The following is a 25,078-nucleotide window of genomic DNA, read 5'->3' on the forward strand; positions in this document are numbered from 1 at the left end:
TTACAATCAAAACATTCAGTGATAGACAGCGTAATGGGCGGGTACAGTTCGACGCGGACGTTTGGAAAACATTGGATTGAAAATGCAGATCGAAATTCAGTTTCAATCCACCTCAGCTTCGCTACAATTCGACGCGGACGTGTGGAAAACATCGAATTGAAATTGCAGATCGAAATTCATTTTCAATCCACCCCAGCTACGCTAAAAGGCACATTATTGATTGAACCAGAAGAGAGTAAAATTTCAATTTTGGTACAGTTTGAATTTTTTTGTCCAGTGTTTTAAAAAAAATATTAAGAGACAAATATTTTATTTCTGTTTGGTAAATATATGTTTGTGTTAGGGGAGGGGGGCTTAACAATTTTTAATAAAGTTGTCCAACATTTTTCAGTGAGAATAAGTATAAAACTAATGCACTCTTATAACCCTAGAAATAAAATCTGTTGTCATATGACATGTAAGTCATGACCTGACTCGACATTTTTTTACCCCCCCCCCCACCCCCCCTCATCTAGAATCAAATATCTCCTGAAAAATAATCTTTGTCTTCTATGATCTTTTGCGTCCCTAAAATTATAAGCTAAAACTCGTATTAATGTGAACTTCAAACAATATGTATTCGGGAGTTGAAATTAGTTGATTTTTGGATCATATATTCACTCTTAGCTTTGAAAACAGTTCAGGTGGATTCGATCTGCAATTTCAATTCGATGTTTTCCACACGTCCGCGTCGAATTGTAGTGTAGCTGAGGTGGATTGAAACTGAATTTCGATCTGCAATTTCAATCCGATGTTTTCCAAACGTCCGCGTCGAATTGTACCCGCCCATTACGCTGTCTATCACTGAATGTTTTGATTGTAACAGATAGAAATGACGTAAGCTGTATATTTCCAATTTTGCCAGTTAATGTTCCGCGGTCTTAAGGCAAAATCATTTCGTTAAGATTTCGGTAAGAAACAATGTTCCTTTAATTTTTCATACTATTTTTGATTTATTCGCGCAAAGGACATTGGGTAGTGCAGGAATTCTGGGAATGTTGCACAGAGAAATTTGGCTGACGTATATACAGATTTCAATCCGAATTTCCTCTGTTCATACACGTTAGTCTATTGAGCTCGCTTCGCGACGCTCGCTGCGCTCGCTATAAAGTTTTTTTTTATTTTAACTAACTGTCATTACAAGTCTCTACACAAATACACAGACTGTGTGTTTTGTTCTGACACATATGTAGAGACTTGTAACCACCTGAACACAGCTTCAATAGACTAAGTGTATCCTACAAAATAATTTAGACATAAGATGATAAGTCCAACAAAAGGTTCCATCTTCTAGGGGATTAATTTGAGGTCCATGCAAAAAATTTAACTATTGCATTTGATTTATTCACAATTTAGGTATTCTAATTATTTCGTGCAGATTAAAAAAATCAATCTTTTCAGTATTGTACTGCTGTATGTAATTTATTAAAAATTCATCAATGACATGTTTATTGTCATCCAATAGGAATATCACAATTAAAATGAAACATTTTATCTCATTTGGTTCAATAGCAGCCTGATATCAGGATATATAGAGTAGGTCAATAAGACACTGTATGTGTTAGAGTCTATTATGCAGTTATGAATGTGCTTAACACATATGGTATTTTGTTTCGCTCTAAACATATATATACCATTTATAACATACTCAGCTATACAAGTTGCCAAAACATGGACTTTTCAAGTGATATAATTGAATTCATTGTATTTAATGTCATCTAATTTAGGAATTGGTCCCTTTGACCTAAACAATTGAAATATTAGTACGGGTAATAGTATTTTATAATAATCAAAATTTCTTTGTAGGAAACGCTTGTCAGGACACAAGACTGAAAAAGACGTACTGAAAAACTGCCTGTAAACACAGCTATCATTAAAGTCAATGGATTACTTAGGAATATCCAAGCAATATGATATCAGAGACTGGCAATTTTTATCACTCAATGTGACAGAAAAACCTAAATAAATATTGAAATGTTCAATTTCTTTGTTCATTGCTTTTTTCTCTTGTATGTGAATATCGCATGATATCTTTGCGAATTTCGCACGATTTTTACATGAAAAACTGATAATTTGAAATTCGCATGAATATCATGCGAAATTTCAGTCACATGAAAATCACATGAATTTCGCATAAATATTGTATGAGGACTTTCGCATGACGTTCGCATGTGTAACTTTTCGCATGTTTTTTATGTGATTTTTGCACGAAATTCATGCAAAAAGGCAATCGCATGAAAATCATGCGAGCCACTTTTCTCTGTGTATGTTACCTCTCAACTCGATCATTAATCTTTTGTATTTAATTTATTTCACTATAAGAATAAGTCAAACTGTAACATAAATTATTGATAAATTCTACAATTATAATTACTGCATATACGAAAAGAGCTGGATATATAATTAATTGTTTTATTATTCATGATCTCTTTTTATGTTCCACTATATTTTATCATATTTGAATCCAAAAGCACATTAAAATGTCACTTCCAGAGTTTAAAATAACTTTGAATAGAATATTAATAAATTTCTATAAAAACACATGTCGAAAAAAGACAGAAAATACAAAAAGATGGTAAATCCTTTATAATTACCTTCACCTGCCTAAGACTTTTTATTGATCCCTTTCTAAATATTTAAACAAACAATCAACAAAGATCAGTCATAACATGGTAACGAATATCAGCTCACAGGCTTGTAATTGAAACTGGACGGTATAAAAAAAAAATTTAAAAATATAAGATGAACGAATTTGTTCACTTTGTACAGTCGTTTGGGCATGCTGTTCCAGATTTTGATAAGTTCCAAATAATTATTGATTTTAGAGCCGATAATTTATTAAATCAAAAGTGTATACATAAATTGATACCTATGGTATGAAGACTTATTAATGAGTGTTGTGAAGCTTTGATTTTTTGCCGTCAGTTTGTGTATGGTGTAGTATTCGAAGTAGTCCACATACTTTTACAATAAATGCAACACATCTAAATCATCACGACGCGTATGTCTGCAGAAAAACTTCTGTAAATACGTCATTTTTTTTTTTTACATAAACCAACATTCCAGGTACCGTAAGTAAAATCGATATGTATTTTAAAAAACACCAAAAATAAATCATTAGAACACTGGAAGACATCGGAATATTTTCGTGTAGTCATTTTACTAGTTCCAGATACCCATAATAAACACAACAATATGTTCGTTATCTGTAGTTTTCTTCAATGTAAACGTGACTGTTATTATACCGACGCTTGTAAAGCAAGTGGTATAAAGTGTTGGAGGTGTCCGTCCGTCCGTTTAGCTGTATGTCCATCCGTCTGTCTCTCCATACGTTCGTCTGTTACGCATTGGGGTACCAATCTCTTAAACGCAACTCCTCTTATACTCTATATAAGAGGATATAAGATATATATACTATATATATAAGATATACTTATATCTTATTAATGATAACAATTTAATGATACCTTCAGAGATTCTTTATAACACACTATTATTGTGCACCTCTCATTTAACTGTTTGATCTCATACTTAATTCGGATTTCCAGAGTAAAACATGGACTGTGCCAATATAATCATATGGGAGGCGTGAGATATCATGAAACATATGGAGATAATGAACAATATTCAAGATCAAAAGTCCATATAACAATACAAAACAGGAACAGGGCAAACACGGACCTCCAAAACATCAGAGGTTGGATCAGGTGCCATGGAGGAGTGAGCATCCCCTGCCGATCGGTCACATCTGCCGTGTGCTCCGTGTCATGATCGGGAAATAACGGAAAAATCCGTCTTCAATTCAGTGTATAAAATATGGACTAACAATTAGTATGAAAAACGTCAGTCAGCATTGGACTTAATGATAAATTGTATTTGCTGACAAGGTCATTGTATCGACCACAGAACTTACGAAATGACTTTGAACGAGACTGCTGATATTCTTGTTTCATCAACTTGTTTCGCAGGGGGAATAAGGAAGCATTCAAAATATTCTACCTTGACTAAATCAGTGCTACATTATGACGTCATAGTAGTAAGCTGTATATTTCAAAACATAAGATTTGTACAGAAGGAAAGTTTGCTTCCTAAAATACTTGGAAAGTGCTGCTAGAATCCCGATTTAAGCATTGTTTTACCAAAAATCTCTGTTCATAATATAAAAAATATTCAAAACATTGGGTAAGGTTTCGTGCGAAAGTGTGGAATAATTATTTTACTGACGGGACAGTGGGATTCTAGCAACACTTCTAAGGCAAAATAGTTGTTTTTAACTACATTATTTACTAGAAAAAATTATTAAACTCCGGAGAATTGTTGTTCTGTTAGCTTTTTTTTATTAAGGAAATTTTCGCTATTAATAGAAGTCCCGTGATGCCATGGTGGTGGTGCACGTCGTTGCGTTCGACTCTTTTATCTTAATGCAATAGATAATAATAGTTTACGTTTATTAGTGGTTTTGGTAAATTATCAAACTTTATTTTTTTTTAAAGTCATAATTTCCCGAAAAACAACTTACCGTATAATCCCTATTAACCACCCTGGGCGCTTAGAAAATTGCAAAAAGGGGCGGTTATTTTGGTGTTCTCTTTATAATATTTAATGTCATTTTTTTAACTTAAAAAAATTCAAAGAACCACTAAAATAATGTTGAACTATACTTTAAGTGAAGATAATCCACCAAAATTATGCTTAATGATTAATTTTCAACCGAGAAATTGGATAATAGACAAGTTTCATTTTGAATTTCTTCAAATTTTGGCAGACTTTTGATATGATTCAAGATGATTTTAATCACTGTACAGGGGGCCCTTATTTTCTGATGATAGAAAAAAGACCTTGGGGGCGCTTATAGGTGCAGATGCAGTTAATAGGGTTTATATGGTATATGCTTCCTTAACATACCCGCGTTGTCAATAATTTACCTCGTTTTAGAAATTGTTCATACGTAGAGCATGCTCTTGTGTATCGAATCAACTGAGATATATACACTCCGTATTCCCAGAACCGTGTTTTATCCCCTGTTCACAGATTTGTGTTGTTTGTAAATTTATTTTAGGTCGATCTCTGTTCATTTTTTTTACTTTTTGTTCCTGTAATAGTATGCTTGGAAATTAATTTGAATTTCACTCGACCAGTACTTCTCTACTCTGACATATTCCAGCCTTACTTAGAACATATAATACAGATATTAACCTTCAGGTGTATATCTCAAATTTGTGTTCATACACTGTTACACTAATCTATTTTTTATTCAGTAAAACTTATTAGCTTCATGCTGAATGGTCTACTGGAATATGGTTTCCATCGTACAAGCAATGGTGCGGGATTTTTTTAAACGAACATATCGGAATATTTGAGATGCTATGCTTAGAAAATAAATATGTCGATAGGGTCGTTAATTTGGATATCTTCTGATGTATAAAGACTCCCTAATAAGCGCTTGCGCATGCTCGTGCTACTTTAAAGGGAATATTTTTCAGTGACCGTATAATGAAAGGAGACGAAAGCACATCTTTTTGGACTTGGCTAGATAATCAAGTTGTCTATCACGCTGTTCCTGCACTGCTAAGAGAAAGTTGAGAGTTCAAGGCATATGTATAAAAATGCATGACTGTGAGGCAACGGTATTTTTGATTATTAAATTTACTGTGTGACACTGAGAAAGGATGTCAGAAGTAAATTAGTGAAATACTGACCTGCAGTTCCATTGTAACCGGATACAGTGAGAATGTATTTATCAGCCTCGTTTCCGATATAAAACGTGGAATATTCAGCATATGCTGTGTCCCCATTAAATCTCTGGAGATCTACTCGCAGTTCCTGGTCCTGATCTTTGGTCAAAGCATGGATTGCATCATTCCCTTTGTGATAGATATGATGAAATCAAAAGATAACTGATTAAAATTATTTATATTACGATCAGATTTAAAGTAATAAAAAAAGATTGACCTCTGCAAAATCACCAATATTAATCAAAGAAATGATTTCATATTAAATAAGAAATACTTTATGGGACTATAGAAATATTGATTAAAAATATAAATATGCTTAAGCTTGTTAATTTTACTTATACGTGTATGGCTTATTCCCCGAATGGCTACTAGGAAAAAACAACAAGTAATTATCACACTCAATTAAGGGGCCCTCTAAGGGGTACAGGTAGACTTACCTGTATGAATAATCTACCAGAATACAAATAAAATAAAATCGATTTTTAATTCATTTTTTTTTTATTTGAGCACTAGTATGAATAAATATTTTGTACACATATTTTTAAATAAAAATTTTACAAGCATATCTAAATATATTAAAACATTAACATATTAAAAACTATAAATTATCTTGAAGTTCTATTGTTTAGCAGCACTGATTTTCACATTATAAATTAAATAGCACTGTTTCACTTTCATATCACACATATTTACAATATTTACAAGTCATTTAGTTTTCAGGTTTCATCACAACTAAGGATCACTATCCAAGGTGAAGAAGTTCAGAAGCAGAGTCTGTATAGGTCATAAGATCAATGATGCCATGCTGATACCTTTCTTTCAGTAACTGCAATCTTCTCTTGATAGTTGCATACTTTTTCGCTGGAGGTCTGATGCTTCCGCCGGCTTCCCTCTGAATCTTTTGGATCTCTTTGGCATTCTGTATGTCTCTGAACATTTTCACCACGACGAAGATGTTGGGATGTGCATGCTGTGCCATTCTCTTGAGTTTTCCATGCCATCCTTCCAGGCTGTTGTTGGTCCGTGGTCCCTCCGTTCCGAAATGATTCCACAGAAGTCTGTCATCATTCACCCACTGTTCTGTCACATAGTCCGTAAATGATTCTGTAGCTTGTGTGAGGTCAGCTTCGTCTCTGTCTTCTAGGGATCTGAACCAAACGTCTTCAATACAGTCAAGGGGAACTAGGGGGAGAACTGCTGCTCGTCTAACTAAAGTCTTTACGTTGTCGTCATCTTTGTAGGGAATCTGTAGTCCTGTCTGTTGAGCTTTTCTCCAAATAGCTTGGGTGAAGTGGAAAAAACAACCCTTGGTTGTTACGCCCGGAAACACTTCTCTGATGGAGTTGTGGACTACTGTCTCGAAGTCAGCTAGAGCACAGGTGGGTAAAAACTGTAGGCCAAGGTCGTTCATTTTGTCTTGAAGAAGGGTGAAGAATCTTGTATAGATGACTTGACTCTTTCCTGGTAGCAGAGCATACACAACAGGTGTCATCACATCATCACTCAGAATATGGATGGTGTAGATCTGGTGGAATGGGCTGGGGCAGGTGTAGAATGTCCCGTCACAGAAAAAGGTTTCTGAAGCTACCAAGTCTCGTAGATTGTCCGTTGTTGCGAATGCTAGGATCCTACTGTTGTGAACGGTGTCGTCTAGGAGAAGGAAGTTGTCCCCTGTCTCTGTTTCTGTCCATTTCCCTTCAAGTCGGATGTCAGCAGCTGTATTTGGAAGTGGCGGAGTCTGTTTCCGGCGAGCTCTGTAAAGTGATGACTTGGCCGTGTTGAACGTTGGCAATCTCTCGATGACTTCTCTGCTGGTGTCATCCCACTCGTTGTCTCGCAGCCTGTTGAGTTCTTCTGTGAAGATGGACGGTTTTGGTTTATACTTCTTCTGTGCATCGCCTTGAAATCTGGTTCATGATCTGTTTGGCAACAACCTCGGTGTGATCTGCAGGATGGGCGTGGAGCTGTCTGTGACAGGAACGTTGTTTTCTGTGGAGAGGCCAGCTGAACATCCTGCTTCAACACATCTCCAGAACAGCTAGGTGTCTGTTCTTCGATGAATTCTGTAGGTGAAACCTTGAAAGGATAAGTTTTGGCCGCCTCTTCTGTTTGTGATGAATTTCACGTTGAGCTGTGCATTCGCCATTGTTGATGGGTGAAGAATGATGTGTCTTCATTTCCATCCTTGGATATATACTATTTTGAAGCTTGTGTTGTTCTTGTATTTACAGCTTGGACTGCATCATTAAGCTAGTTCAGCACTTCATTTCCATCCTTGTACACCGGTATATACTGTTCTGTAGCTTGTGTTGTTCTTGTATTTACAGCTTGGACTGCATCATTAGGAAGAACAGTTCAGAACATCATTTTCTTTGACACTTATTAAGATAGTTTTGCTTATTAAAATTTCAAAGTGAACTGATATCAATTATCAGGTGCTTCATTAATTAGCTTCTTAACTTGGGAATTCCTTAAAAATCAAAGTGATCTGTTTTTATCTCGAATCGTCTATATTTATTATAAAAATTGAAACATATACTTCTGTATTTTATAATGATTTAAAAGAATGTTTTCATAATTAAAAATGATAAATAAAGGAATTAAATTAGACAAAATTTTATAGAAACAATTTATTTATCATACATAAATATGTTATTTTATGTGTTAATTTAATATTTAAGAATTTGAAAATGTAGCACAAAAAGGTGTAAATTCTCAATCAATACTATTGAATAGTTTGGGGAAAATAATTAAATTAAAATTTTTTTTTTCTGAAATGTTAATTTTATCTATTTATATTTATCTATTTATTTATTTATGCAGTATATTTCTGAAAAACAACTCTGAATTAAAATAAAATTGAATGAATATATCTGATTTTTAAATATTGTAAATATCCAGGTAAACACAGGTAAATCTACCTGTACCCCTTAGAGGGCCCCTTAATTGAGTGTGATAATTACTTGTTGTTTTTGTCCAGTAGCCATTCGGGGAACACACCACGTGTATAAACATGATTAAGACGTTTTTAAATAAAAAAAAAACAAAGAAAAAATATATTGTTTTAAATATAGCACTATGAATACGAGGGGGGGGGGGTCAAAAAACTGTATATACGAGGGTTGATCAAAAAGTTCGCGAACTAATTGAATTACTTCAATAGAAGAAATAAAATTAGGTATAAATGTTCATTATTTTTTTAAACGTAGTCCTCTCCGATATTAATGCGCATTTGCCACCGTTCTGTCTATGCGCAAATCACGTGATCTAGACGGTCACGTGACATGATCCGTAGCGTTTCTGTTCATAGAAGCTAAAAAAAATTTCCGAGTCTTATATTTCTTACCATGCAAGTTATTTTTTTTATAACGAGAACGTTCCATTTGTCAGAAATGACCAAATCTCTGCAATAGGATGGGTGGATAAGAATATCCTTTCTAAGAATGACTATGGGGACCATCACCCTACTTCTCTGTCTTGGGAGCGTCGTTTTTCGAGTTTTGATAAAGTTTGGCGCTTAATTTTTATCAAATCTGATAAGTCTAAAGTAAACAATATTTTAAGGAATTAATAATTTTATTATAGTAAAGATGTTCAACTATTTTTTTTAACTTTAACTTGGGGTCTTTCGTAACAAATCGCGCATCTAAGGACACATTTCTTCCCCAGCTTGCTTTCGTTGGGCAACATATTTAACCATCTCCCTTCCTTCACTAAAACAATCAACAAAGTTAAAAAAATCTTCTTTTAGCATATTGATCACAGTCAACGTCACAAGGTCATTGACCATGGTGTCATTCGAAAGAACTTAATCAGTGGAGTATGCGTACTAAATATGAAGTCCCTATCTCCTATGGTTCAAAAGTTGTGGCAAAAAGTGTAAAGAGCTATTTTTAGCATATCCGTCACAGTCAAGGTCACAAGATCATTGACCTTGCCGTCGTTTGAAAGGACTTTATCGGTGGAGTATGCATACAAAATATGAAGTCCCTATCTCCTATGGTTCAAAAGTTATGACAAACAGTGAAAAAAGCTATTTTTAGAATATAGGTCACAGTCAAGGTCACAAAGTCAATGACCATGGTGTCATTTGAAAGAACTTAATCGGTGAAGTATGCATACCAAATATGAAGTCCTTATCTCTGATGGTTCAAAAGTTATGGCAAAAAGTGTAAAAAGCTATTTTTAGCATTTGACCCCCTGGGGCAAAATCAAAATTCCGAAAGCTTACTGCACATCTACATGACCCCACCAACCATCTCTCAAAAGCTGGTTAGGCTACTGAGTAAAATGTAGAAGGAGTTTAGGGAAGACGGGGCTTTTTGGACAAAAAACGTCATTTTTCGAACCCCATTTGACCCCCCGGGGCAAAATCAAAATTCCAAAACCTTACTGCACATCTACATGACCCCACCAACCATCTCCCAAAAGATGATTAGGCTACTGAGTAAAATGTAAGAGAAGTTCAGGGAAGACGGAGCTTTTTGCTTAAATAACGTCATTTTTCGACCCCCATTTGACCCCCCGGGGCAAAATCAAAATTCCGAAAGCTTAATGCACATCTACATGACCCCACCAACCATCTCCCAAAAGATGGTTAGGCTACTGAGTAAAATGTAGAAGGAGTTTAGGGAAGACGGGGCTTTTTAGACAAAAAATGTCATATTATGACCCCCATTTGACCCCCCAGGGCAAAATCGAAATTCCAAAACCTTACGGCACATCTACATGACCCCACCAACCATCTCCCAAAAGCTGGTTAGGCTACTGAGTAAAATGTAAGAGGTGTTCCGGGAAGACGGAGCTTTTTGCTTAAAAAACGTCATTTTTCGACCCCCATTTGACCCCCTGGGGCAAAATCAAAATTCCGAAAGCTTACTGCACATCTACATGACCCCACCAACCATCTCCCAAAAGATGGTTAGGCTACTGAGTAAAATGTAGAAGGAGTTCAGGGAAGACGGGGCTTTTTGGACAAAAAACGTCATTTTTCGACCCCCATTTGACCCCCCGGGGCAAAATCAAAATTCCAAAACCTTACTGCACATCTACATGACCCCACCAACCATCTCCCAAAAGATGATTAGGCTACTGAGTAAAATGTAAGAGAAGTTCAGGGAAGACGGAGCTTTTTGCTTAAATAACGTCATTTTTCGACCCCCATTTGACCCCCCGGGGCAAAATCAAAATTCCGAAAGCTTAATGCACATCTACATGACCCCACCAACCATCTCCCAAAAGATGGTTAGGCTACTGAGTAAAATGTAGAAGGAGTTTAGGGAAGACGGGGCTTTTTAGACAAAAAATGTCATATTATGACCCCCATTTGACCCCCCAGGGCAAAATCGAAATTCCAAAACCTTACGGCACATCTACATGACCCCACCAACCATCTCCCAAAAGCTGGTTAGGCTACTGAGTAAAATGTAAGAGGTGTTCCGGGAAGACGGAGCTTTTTGCTTAAAAAACGTCATTTTTCGACCCCCATTTGACCCCCCGGGGCAAAATCGAAATTCCAAAACCTTACTGCACATCTACATGACCCCACCAACCATCTCCCAAAAGCTGGTTAGGCTACTGAGTAAAATGTAAGAGGAGTTCAGGGAAGATGGAGCTTTTTGCTTAAAAAACGTCATTTTTCGACCCCCATTTGACCCCCTGGGGCAAAATCAAAATTCCGAAACCTTACTGCACATCTACATGACCCCACCAACCATCTCCCAAAAGCTGGTTAGGCTACTGAGTAAAATGTAGAAGGAGTTCAGGGAAGACGGGGCTTTTTGGACAAAAAACGTCATTTTTCGACCCCCATTTGACCCCCCGGGGCAAAATCGAAATTCCAAAACCTTACTGCACATCTACATGACCCCACAAACCATCTCCCAAAAGATGATTAAGCTACTGTGTAAAATGTAGGAGGAGTTCAGGGAAGAAAAGTGTGACAGACGGACGGACGGACGGACGGACGGACATGAGTAACAACAATATACCCGAACTTTCTTTAGAAAGTGCGGGTATAATCAGATGAATGCTTTGAATGCTTTGAGGATAATCATATGAGAATCATATGAAACAGATATGTGCGTGTCTATTTATTTGTCTTTGTTATGCACAGGTAAAATTTATATTTTATTTTTACTAACATTTCCCAAGTTTAGACGAATTTTTTTAAGAATTATCCACTTTCCAAAACCTCTGACATGATATTAACTCTCCTCCAAAGAAAACATTTGTTTGTATCATCTGTCTTTAAATCGATATTGCTGATATCCTTGTTTAAAACATTTTTTCAAAAGCTTTCCTTGATTTTCTTTGAGCTGTTTTAAGTACCGGTAAAAGAAAAAAAAAATTCTTGCGCAAGCTACGAAGATAACTGGACAAATAACTGGTCAAACCTAATTTTACCAAATAAAACATGTGAGAATAATGTCACTAAATAGGTACCTCATACAAGAATCAATAGAAAATTTTGGGAGAGACCTAAGTGAAAGATCGGTGTGTCTGATATAAACAGCAGAATCAATATGTTAAAAACTATATCATAGCTAAAACAAATACCTTACCCTCTTCAGAAATACCCGGTATCTAGATAGACAATTCCGCAACATATGTTCCACACATACAGTACTTTAATCATATGATGATCATATGAGGATCATATTAGTATCATACGTGGCAAATCATATGTGGATCATAAGAAAACACTTATGTAAATCATATGAAGCAATATACATATGAAACATAAATGAAAGGTCCTGCATATGAGAATCAGATGAGTGCTTTGAGGATGATCATGAGAATCATATGAAACAGATATGTGCGTGTCTATTTATTTGTCTTTGCTATACACAGGGAAGATTTATTTTTATTTTCATTCAACGAGATAAAAAATATTTATTTTATGGTATTCAATTAACATTTGAATTTCTTATTAATCTTAATATGAACAAGTTAATTTTTTAGCAAGTAGAAAAAAAAATTTAATATCATATATCCAAGATAAATTTAAATGTCTATTACATTTTTAACAGAGAAATACTATAATTTATTTATTGAATAAAAATAAAATTCTATCACAATGTGAAAGGATATCAAAATATCCTTTCACAGAGTGACAAATATCAAAAGTGCGGCAAAACTCTTGATTCTTCTTCCGATAACGAAAAGTGTTGTAAAAATATCCCTTGGCCTGTTATAAGATAAAGAAAGTAAATTAACCATTCTGACAGAGACTACAACTACCAAAGATCCTCTAAATATGTTGTTGAAATCCATGTTTGCAATTTTTTTCAATCTTGCATCACTTTGCTACGACGTCTTAAACGCTCTACTATGACGTCATGTAGTGAAAAAACTGTATTACAAAAGAAAAAACAAACAAAGGCAAAAGAAAAATCAAAGAAAATGAAATAAACAGAAAATTCAATGTTTCTAGTTGGATATGGAATTTATTTGACTCATGAGATAGGATTTTTTGATATTTTGATCAAAATAAAAAAAATCCTGTCAAATTCGTAATATAAATTCCATGTCCAACTACAAAACATTGAATATCCTCTTTGTATCCCGGAGTACCCAAACTCCGTCACCATAAGCGGAAAACGCCCCCACGCTTCTCTTCAAATTATAATTTGATTTGTTTCTTGCTTGCTACACATAAAAATAAACTTGAACATTGCTTTAGTGCTATTCAGAAAAGAGTGCAGTTACTGAGCTTATATAACAGCACTAAATAGAAAGTCTGTTACACCAGTGTACATTTCGTCAAAAGAAGTGAACTCCGTCACTAGGGCTTTCTACAACATGCCGATATATTAAAGACAAATTTTCCCCCAGTTTAATTTCTTTTTCTTTTAATTACCTTTTTCTTATATTTTTAAACATAAAAAACTGTTTTTAAGATTTCAAATAGTATTAAATTGTATTTTTAGAAAGGCATCAGCAACTAACACAAAATAATAACGTTATTATAACGTATTTTATAGGTATAATGTCGCGCTTACGTTATCTCAATGCCTTACATTCAGTGTAATTTTCCTTATGAAATCTATTAGAAATCCACGACGTTCAAATTTCTATAACACACGCGAAATCTTGTCACCGCGCGTTAGAATACACAATAGGAACTACATGCATTTTCAATACTCTATGAACACCAAACTGTAAAAAGTTTTATTTCAATTTAATGAAAAAATATAACCCTGAAAAATTAGCGTAAAAATTAACGTAATGTGCATTACGAATCAATTTGTCACTTTTTTTTCCTCGCAATGATTGTTTGCGTTATTTAAATTTGAAACGTCATTTAACGTCATATATTTACATTCGCTGTGTTTTTCTAGTAAGCCAACTGTGAAATTGATTTGAAAACCATTTACGTGTACATACTCACGCGTAGAAATATACACGGAGAAACGTGCGTTAATATGACGTCACAATGAGGCTGCAGCGACGTTAGTAAAAATGAAGCGATATAGGGCAGCGAGAAATTCAAATATTTAGCATATTTTAGTTGCTACCAAACATGTAAAATGTAAATATAAGGAATGTTTTTCAATTTTGTGTGAATTATTGGTGTGAGAATCACACAGACTTGCACGTAGGCATATTTTTCATGAAGCGCTTCATGAAATATGCCTACGTGACAAGTCTGTGTGATTCACACACCAATAACTCACACAAAACTGAAAAACATTCCTTAATTGACGTCACAAACGGCTTTTACATCTATTAACCTCGGCAGTTTTGAAGGGCACTAAATTCACATTTAAGATTAACGAAATAAGAAATTATGAAAAAGGAAAATTAGAGAATGTAAATATAAGCATTAAATTCATATTTTTGGATGTTTTCGGTCCTATAACACACCTAGCCGTGCCGACAAATTATTATACCGCGCAAATGCGCGGTATTCAATTTGTCGGCACGGCCAGGTGTGTTATAGGACCGAAGACATCCAAAAATATGAATTCAATGCTTAAATATATTTTAGCCGTATTCAACATGGTATGTTATGGTAAACCTTTGTAATAGACCTTCCTAAAAATTTATGACCGGTGAAAATGAGCATGTTGACGCGCCTGTCATTGATATCGATGGAATAGCACATAAGGGAAAAGGTGCTTAATGATTTCACATAAAATATGACACCTTAAATAGATAAATTAATTTTATTTGTTTTGACGCATTTTTAATCGTGACTGCTATAGTAACTTGGAATTTGATTTTCAGAATGAAAAAATGACGTCACAATCGCATTCATTTACAAACAGCGCGGAATTTTCCGAAAGTGACTGCGTAAGGGTAGATATGGAGTTAGTGGGTTTGGCGATTTCATATATATACTCTGTTACCCCCACCCCTAAAAAATCCTATCATAAAATTCAAAATCTGTTTTCCTGAAAGACCAAATTCATTTATAATAAACTGGCTTGTATTTCTTTTAGAAACCGTTATGGTTGGGTTTATTTTATATGTGAAATTAAAATCATTCCACATTTTATTCCTGGACCGGTTTCGGTTTCTATTAGATAAAAGTGAAGTCATTCCTGTAATTGTATAAAATTAAATGAATATAGTTTGTTTAAAGCCTTGTGATCAATAAGTAATTTTGGATTTGTTTTCGATGAATGTAAAGGCCATTTAGAATTAGCTTACCAATTTCTTGATTTCTTTTCATTTTGTAATAGCTACGCTAGCATATTTATATACGATATGAAATTGAAAGTAGAAATCTTGTATAGCCGTTGACGTAAAATGCATGTGAATCTAACACATGTAAGGCTGTCGTCTGTCTGCTACTTTCGTTTGAGAGCGTTGTCTCCCTGTTGTCGATAATATCAACATGGTCAAAGACGATCTCTTCTGAATTTCACTTGTATTTACGATATTTGTTGACTTAAACAATATTTGAGGAGTTTTTTAAAGTTTATATTAGGCCTATTGAATGTTTTCACAATTGAAGTTAAACTTTATCGACACTCATCTTGATTACCTTTTATTTACACATGTTGTATTCATACGCAGTACAAATATAACTAAATTAACGGAATGTATGAAGGCTTCAAAGAGAAATAATTTCAAAAATTCATAATTGGAACTATAAGGTTAAAACGTTCTTCTTGAAAAATCTATGAAAGTGTGAACTCTTCACATTTTACTCACAAATTTAAAATAAAAGTGCTTCGCACTTTTATTTATTTTATGAGTTAAATGTTAAGAGTTTACACAACGATAAATTTTTCAAAAAGAACGTTTAATACTAAAATATAATTATTTGGATATTTATCGATTTTTTTCTATACTATATAACCTAAAGACTTATAAGCACTCATTTGTAGTGTTGCTTAGGTTTTAGTTGAACTAGATATCCCTAGAAAATATTTACTGTGTGAATATCTGTTTTATAATTTATATAAGTTCAATGTACAGTCAGCTTTCTAATCAGCTCATTAATAAAAATGATCCTAGATTTGCTTCAAAATACGTAACTTGTAAACCCTATGTAATTACTTTGTTATATTCTTCCAACCAAAGTTTTAGGAAACACTGGATTTACAATGTCTGTTTCTCAACCTGTCTGTTTGTCTAAAGATCTTTTGTCCTAACATTATACATTTGTATCCACATCTTTTTAAATTTTGGCAATCTGAATTAATATATACTAATTAAACAATCTAAATTTGATTCTCAATTTTTTTCATTATTATTATTATTGCTTTTTTTATGATTTTATTATAAAGCATATCTTCCAAAAGTGAAATTATCTTGAAAATAACAAAATAAGTTATAAAACGCCTCTTTTATAACATTATTATTTATGTTAGTTTTATATCATAAGTGTTTCAGAGAAGGGGGCATACATATGCCTGCAGATGACAAATAACTTTAATTACATGTAGAATTTAATTTGTATTTGTAATTTTAAAATTATATTATTTAAATTTTCAAAAAAAAAATTGTGGAGATCATTCAGTTCAACAAAATTGTTCAGAAAGGGGGGGGGGGGGGGCGCTAGTGGATTTGCATTTTGGTTACTCATGAATTGCAATAAATTTACAATGGAGAATACATATATATTGACAAATTTTATTGCAGATATTTCAGTTCTGCTATGGACACTTCTTTGTCATCCGGTAATTTTACACAGGTACATGATCTAAAAATTTTATTTATTGGTACATGTTCATCTCTTTAATATTTTTGCTGAAATCCTTTCAAATAATTTGTACTCATTTCAGAATACGAAAATTACATGTATCGATAAATGCTAATGACTTGTTTGTATACATTTTTGTTTAAAGTGTGCAATGTGTAACATTAGTAATTTCTCTTGATGAAGATACTTTTGGCTTAAAAATTGTGAAAGTATTATCAGATATTTACAGATATTTAACTGATCATTGGAATATGCTGAAATTTCATCTAAAGAAGAAATAATTGTTTTTCAATGTGCACAAGTGAGTATTTCCGTTTGATAAATATGAAGAAAAAACACGTATATGTATCATATGATTTGCATTTGATGCTACTTTCACATTATTCTCATCAGTAAATGACTTGAAACACACTTTAACTTTTCATGTGTAAATCAAATGAAGTTATTTTCATATGACTCACATATGATACTCATATGTTGAAGATTTGCTTCATATGATTCACATATGATGCCCATTTTATGATTTTCATATGAAACCAATTATTTGATCCACATATGATACCAATATGTGGATCATATATGGCAAGCACGCCTGTGTACTAATGATCATACGACATCATTTTGATATATCATAAAGGTAACAACTGTTAATTGTTTCATCAAAAATAAATATGTAATTCAAATCATCGGGATTTGCATATTAATTTAATCCAATATGGCTCGAAGTAGTGCAAAAATAAACAATCAATGCTCCAAAGTCTTGCTTTGTGAACAAATGGTCTATGTCATGCTTTCCTACCACGTAACTAGTATTGATTAAAGTTTCCTTACAAAGTCTTAATTCTTACCAATCCAATAGTTGTCTTTTGGATCCCCAAAACCATGTTTATATTCTTTCCAAGTTCGATAGAAATCAGTTGAGTTGTCTATTCTCTTCTGTAAAACCTAATAAGTATGATGGCTGGCGTTAATAAATACAACAAGCTTATATACATGGATCATTCATGAATAAAACAAACAATAAAACAAAAAGTAATATCAAAGAAGTATTGAACTATGCGAAGAGCCCTCATGCAGATACAAATATAAGGTATTATGAGCACTAAAGTTAAAATGTGAAATGTGAAGATTACAAAAAAGTTAATCGTGTTAAAAATTCTGTCGGTATAAATGAAATATATGGAGATAACGAACTGTATTTAAGATCAAAAGTCCATAAAACAATACAAAACAAGAGCAGAGCAAACACGGACCTCTTACACACCAGAGGTGGGATCAGGTGCCATGGATGAGTGAGTATCCCCTGCCGGCCGGTCACACCCGCCGTGTGCTCCTAGTCATGATCGGGAAATAACGGAAAAATCCGTCGTCAATTCGGTGTTTAAATAATGGACTAACAATGAGTATGATAAACGTCAGGAAGAGAGCAAAAACATGGAACCGTAAATACAGCAGAAGTGGGACCAGGAGTCAACTTGTCATACCTGCACCTATTAAGGCAGGACACAATAGATAGGCCAATTTTTTCCTCATATTCAGTTGTTCTGAAACTTTGGCGATTAAAAAAATTCAATGGCAAAAAAACTTTAAGATTCAGTAGATGACGTCACAATATTTGACCTTTCACCTTTAGATGTGACCTTGACCTTTATAGTTCATTACGAATGGAGACTCCTTATATATGTTTCCCAAATATCAGCCCTCCACTATTTATGGAACAAAATTTACCCTGCATTTAATGACAGACTGTTATATGGTTGTTTATTGCATTTAGATATCGTAAACACATTCTTAAATGTAATCTCCCAAGTGACCAATATATAGGATTCTCTTTTTTTTTCACAAAATATGACGAAAACATGCCAAAACTTATTATTTTTTCCTACAGGGATTATTCATTGTTGTCAATATAGTAATATTATTCTTTTTTTTCTCCAGTACTTTTTAAGAAATGAGTTAAAATTTAATCAACTGGTGTTTTGCACTACCCTAAATGAAATTATTCTCTTCAAATCTCATTAAACATTAAATTCAAGGTTGAATGGTTGTGGAAAAATGTTATCTGTAGAAAACAAAAAAGCTAATAAAATGTCCTGTCCCACCCGCACTGAAGATGTACGTGTAAGTAATCTCTTAAAAACTCAATGAATTTACATTTTTATACAATAAACAGTTTGGATAGGTATTGGAAAAAATACCGTATATAATCGCCTATAAGTCGGATTTTTGGGAGATAAACTTTATAGTCCAAGACTCTATGTCTGACTTATAGGCGAGATATAAAAAGACTGGTATTTTAGAAGGTTAATCCCTCTAATATAAGCTTCAAAATACATCCCACTCATAGGCCGACCGACTTATAGGCGAGTATATAGACCAACATGGAGAATAAGACGAAAATGTAAAGAAAATATCGCATGATGTCTCCTGACAACACTAAATGTGGGATAAGTTGCATAGGATTTGAGGGATAACTATCTGCAGGTAATCCCCGCCGCTGCCGTATTAATCTGGTAAACAAATTAATCCGTAGTCAAAAATACTGTAAGACCAATAGCTTCATAATTGGTCTACATTTTGTATAAAACAAGCGAAGAAATAAAATCTCTTTTATGCTGTATGTAAACGAGCCTGTAAAAAAATTAGTAAAATTTATGTACTTGTCAAATGTAAAACAAATGAATTCTTGGACTTACCCCGTTTACTAACACATTTTATTTAAATGGTCGTAATAATCATCTATAATAAAACGGATAAGGAGCATAAATGTAAATGAATGCTCTGATATTGAATAATATTTTTGGAAGGCCTTTTCTTCAAAGATTAAGATCGGTGAAAAAACCAACTGAACGATTACCTAAGAGATAACCGAAGGACATAAGAGAAAAACACGGGAAACAAGTGCAATTAGGACAAAACTTTCGTCCATATTAAAACATTATGGTGTACTCTATTTGAAATTGACATCGTTCTATATTGAATCTCAATTAAGACTCCATTAATTTTAATTGTGCAAATTTATTAATCTTTTGTTTTTGGGATTTCATTATCCTTCATGTCAAAATACGCTCTTGGCTGCGTTAATCTGATTGGAGCGAAATCGCCCATAACTCCTCCCACATTTTGAAGGATATATCTGTTGTCATTATTTTACACATTCACTTGCAGAATGGCTCGTCGTTTCAATCGAAACGCCCAATCTAAATCTAAGAAAAACAGAACTATGAATTTTAAACCTCGAAAAGTTAGAGAGCTCATGTGTTTAATCTCACACCTGACAGATTGACAGATGATAAGTATTTACTTTTGGCAAAAGGTCTAAAATTTGTACCTTCACCTATCACACACCGAGTCAAACAACAAGTGATGAGAGAATTTAATGAATTTGCCAGAAAATTAAAATGTAAATAAATGTTTCTTGATCCAGATAATGATAACAATATACATCTTCCCACATGAAAAGCGATTTTGAACCTCAAATAAAGACCAATTCAGTTCAAACAAATACTTACAAAACAATACTTGAATTGTAATCTATGGAAATTCGCAAACCGTCTGACAACTTATGCATCACCGAACGCCAAGCATTAAAAAGGCTAAAAGGTTGTTAAGACTTTTTCATCAAACAAAGCTGACAAAAACATGTGCGTTGTAATTTAAAAAAAAACTCATAACATCCTTAATTGATAATGAACGTCAGCTAGATAGCAAATTTTACTGTAAAATCATTAATCTCAAGCTAAATCATCTCGAAGATAGTTTCACACAAAAATTCTGTGAGATGATACAATATTACCTATGACTTTCTATGGAAAGCTAAAAATACGAAGGTATGGAGTTTATATTTGCTCCCTAAAATACACAAGCTCAATATTTAATGAGATTAAAAGCAATGGTAGCTGCAATTCACCAATCATTCCACCATTTTATATGTAGATAAGATAAGATATAAGATAAGATTTTTATTAGGTACTTAAAGGCCGTTGCCCACTGTACATATATAGGCATCATATTCATGTGTATTTTATATACATAATGCATAAACATGAAAATTGAAAGCAGGAACAATACTGTATTGTGTAACCATAGTTCATCATAGCTCATAAAGTTAACATTTCTTGTCTCATAGACAAGTTTTTTTTTTTTCTTTTTTTTTTTTTTTTTTTTTTTTTTTGTAAAATTAAAAGTTTTTCTGAAAGTATTTTATTTTAACCTTAAAGGTTTAATGCAAATGTACATGCCATTCGTTACGTACAATCACGTATTATTTAGTATATACAGTAAAAAAAATATTTATTTATTAACAAGGACAATACCCATCCTAGCCCAATTAAAAAAATACGAAATAAGACTAAATTCCGCTTTTTTTTCATAGGTAACATTTTTTATTTAACATTTTACATCTGATTCATTAATTTTGTAATAAATTTTGCTCGATGCTTTTTAGCACTTTGAGTAAAAATTCTTTTAGACGCCACATGTACACTTGCTGTCACGCTGGATTTCGGTATTCCGGTCTCATGCAAAAAACAGCCAATAACATCTTAAAATTCTTCATATTTTGCATCTCTTTGTATAAATAAATAAAATTTTAATCATTAAATGTTGTCTATGTTAAATATAAATTTACGGATAATCCGATGAACCTTCTGATAAGGGTTTACTCCTAAATTCAGCAGGTTTTACATTCAGTTGTAAGAATTTGGGGATTTAGAAAGATTTTTAACACGTATTGGTGATGGAGTTGAAATTCTTTGAAACGGGATGAAGAGTTTAAATAAATATTTTCTAGAGCTGTTATTTCTTTTTATTGGTCTTTATCTTCATTTTTAATTTTGCAAGCATACGTTTCATTTAAAATCAATGAAGTAGAAATTTTGTAATATAGCTAAAAGTTATGATCATCGATCCTTTAAAAGATACTATAGATAAGCAATAGAACAGTGCAAAATGTTAATCACGATGTAATATTCACATTAAATGCATGTAGAACGTGACATTTTTTTATCTCCTGACTGAAAAATTTAATTCCTTGAATTTAAAAAAAGGCTGGTCGCCTAAATAGCCTTTGTCATTTCATCAGAAGTGCTGAAAAGAAGGTAAGAAACCCCTTATTGTCTCTGTGATTGAATAATGATATAGCATAATCTTTATATTTCTTCTGTTTAACCCCTTACATGACATATACGCATTTCTACGCATCTGAATTGAAAAACGAGTATATTGTAAAACACATTCATAACTTCGTTAATGCTGAAAATATCAGATTAAATCTTGCACAGTTGGAAAGAGAAAATAATTATGATAAAATAATATACATACATCTTTACTGGTTATTCCAGTTTTTTTGGTAGCGTGAGTTAAACTTTGCGCACTATTTGAGCGGTTTTGCCATTATCGAAATCAATGCGGGGACAACATGTTATGTGTCAAAATGCTAAATTCTGGTGATTACTTCCCAAACTCACCCCACCAACCCCCAAAATACTTAAAATTGGTTTTTTAAAAAATGCACAATATGCTCATAATTTTCAACAAAACAATTAAATATTTTTTGATATATTTAACAAAGTAAAAAATTAAATAGAATGAAACTCATTCTGGAATAAATAGAAATTCTAGCATGATTATGGTGTATTTTGTTGCCATGGCAATTGAAAAGATATTTTATAATCATTTTCAGAAACTACACAATACCTGATTTCTGAATATTTATATACATTGGTAAATATAAAAATTACAAGAAATACTCAAAAAATTGATTGAAATTTTAATATCAATTTGTCTAGTAATGCTTAAAATCTTTGCCATGGAAGGGGTTAAGTTGCAAATTGTAAGAGAAATTAATAATTCTATTTCAAAGGGGAAACCATCGAAAAAAAATTTTAGGACAGAAATCATCAGTTAGGTGGATTGCTCTTACGGTTTCGTTCGATTAATATCTTCCTTGAGTTGGTTTTTTTTTTTTTTTTTTTTGCTACGTTAATTAAAAAGAAAACCACAAGTTCTGTAAGCACTGGGCTTACATAATGATACCCGCTCCTAAAGGAGTATAGCGGCAAAGTTAATTTTCTGGCAGTATGTGATTGAGATTTCAAGAGAAACTTCAAGAGTACTGTGCAACTATATATTCAAGAAGTGGTGTGAATTAAATGTGGATACTAAAAAATTCTAAAGAACTTTTGGACAATTTGAAATCACAAGACTTTACAAAAATCAACAGCTTAAAAACTTCCGACTTTTCAAATTTATACACAACAATTCCACAAATTAAAATCCAGGATTTTCGATATCATTTACAGCTGCTTCTTCAATAAAAATGGAACTCGTAAATTTACTTACCTCGTCACTGGTCATTTGCAAAATTATTTTGTTAAAACAGATTCTGATTGCACACATAAGCACTCTGAAGCTGACATCAAGAAGATGCTTGTGTTTTTGATTGACAATATCTATGTAGTTATTGGAGACCAGGCAATCCAACAATCTGTAGGAATTCCCATGTGTACAAATTGTGCTCCGTTGCTAGCGGACTTATTTTTATATTCATATCAAGCAGAATTTATGCAAAATCGTATGCGTGAAAAGAATAAAACACTTGCTGTGGCCTTCAAATCGACATTTAGATATATCGACGACGTATTGTCATTAATAATGGTAATTTTCATTCCTACGTCGATACGATATATCCTGGTGAGCTTTAGATAAAAGATACCACAGAGTCTGATAATTCTGTTTCATACTTGGAAATTTTTCTTGAAAAGGACATTAATGGTAATCTAACAACCAAGCTATATGATAAACGTGATGACCTTAACTTTTCTATCGTCAACTTCCCTTACTAATGCAGCAATATACCTTCATCACATGCATACGGAGTATATATATCTCAATTGATTCGATACGCAATAGCATGCTCTATGTATGAACAATTTCTAAAACGAGGTAAATTTTTGACAAGCAAGTTGATGAAACAAGAGTATCAGTAGTCTCGTTTAAAGTCATCATTTCGTAAGTTCTATGGTCGATACAATAACCTTGTCAGCAAATACAATTTATAATTGAGTCAAATGCTGACTGACGTTTTTCATACTAATTGTTAGTCCATAATTTATACACTGAATTGACGACGGATTTTATCCTTTATTTCCTGATCATGACATGGATTACACGGCGGGTGTGACCGGTCGGCAGGGGATGCTCACTCCTCCATGGCACCTGATTCCACCTCTGATGTCTCGGGGGTCCGTGTTTGCTTTGCTATAATTTTGTGTTGATTTATGGACTTTGAGATTGAATACTGTTCGTTATCTCCATATCCTTCCTCATGATTAATAGGACAAATTATCAGAAAGTGTAATATTTTCTAAGAAGTAATAATAATAAGTATTTGTTACACCACCAAAACATAGTAACAAAATTACTATTTCTTATCAAAGCATTTATATATTTTTATCATCTTACTGTCAAATGTTACACTCACCGTCCACCCGCCTCCGTCTGTAGTCATGTCACAGTAAACGGAGGTGATTTTAAAGTCGACGACAATATCGTAGACGCCATCTTTTCCTTTCAGCCTGGGATTCTTTTTCAGTCTATCATAGCAATTCCTTGGGAAGAGTCTTGAATCAGCTGAAAATATACACACTTTATGAATTAAAAAAAACTGGACACAAAATAAAAATTGTAATAAAATAGAATGATGTCATTGGTAAATTTTAAGGCAGGTTGTAATGCAGGTTTTATTTGATGTTTAAATTACGATGATTTAGACACCTGAGGAGTACATCAGTAACTGAGCCCGAAGGGTGAAGTGAATATTGTACTTTGAAGGTGGCTAAATTATCGTATTGACCGCAAAAAGCAATAACTGTTTTATTATATGCTTAAATGATAGCAAACTCCTACAAGACTGTTTCTTTCTTTAATTGAAAGTTTTAACGAGAAATTTCAACAAGAACACACTGTAACAGAATAAATGGAACACGTCAATAATTCATTATATTGACCTGCAAGAATTCCTTGTATTGACCTGGAAGGTTACGTGCAGGTCAATATAACGTAGTATTTTTCTAACATCGTTGGATCCAAACCAATCAGAAAGAGGGAAATAATTCAATCATATAATGATAATATTTATTATATG

General features: G+C 33.3%; 2 protein-coding genes across 2 annotated transcripts in view; both read right to left on the reverse strand.

The window, feature by feature from the left end:
• LOC134258155 (fibrinogen-like protein A) overlaps positions 1-25,078 on the reverse strand; it is a 51,152-nt gene that overhangs the window by 23,293 nt on the left and 2,781 nt on the right. Inside the window, exons 2-4 of the mRNA XM_062740706.1 lie at positions 24,416-24,564; positions 17,781-17,877; positions 5,739-5,903 (exon numbers count right to left, since the gene is read on the reverse strand). Of these exons, the coding sequence (XP_062596690.1) occupies positions 5,739-5,903; positions 17,781-17,877; positions 24,416-24,564 (411 nt within the window). The remainder of the gene's footprint in view (positions 1-5,738; positions 5,904-17,780; positions 17,878-24,415; positions 24,565-25,078) is intronic.
• Positions 6,446-7,275, reverse strand: LOC134258160 (uncharacterized). Its single transcript, XM_062740710.1, has one exon. The coding sequence runs from the start codon at positions 7,264-7,266 to the stop codon at positions 6,517-6,519; it is 750 nt and encodes a 249-aa protein (XP_062596694.1). The 5' UTR covers positions 7,267-7,275; the 3' UTR covers positions 6,446-6,516.

The sequence above is a fragment of the Saccostrea cucullata genome, unplaced genomic scaffold (genome assembly GCF_032062105.1).
Source record: "Saccostrea cucullata isolate Sc308-1 unplaced genomic scaffold, CSIRO_AGI_Scuc_v1 ctg1467, whole genome shotgun sequence".
NCBI classification, from domain to species: domain Eukaryota; kingdom Metazoa; phylum Mollusca; class Bivalvia; order Ostreida; family Ostreidae; genus Saccostrea; species Saccostrea cuccullata.

Coding starts and splice junctions, on each gene's coding strand:
- LOC134258160 (XM_062740710.1), bottom strand. CDS start 7,266: ATGACACCTGTTGTGTATGCTCTGCTACCAGGAAAGAGTCAAGTCATC.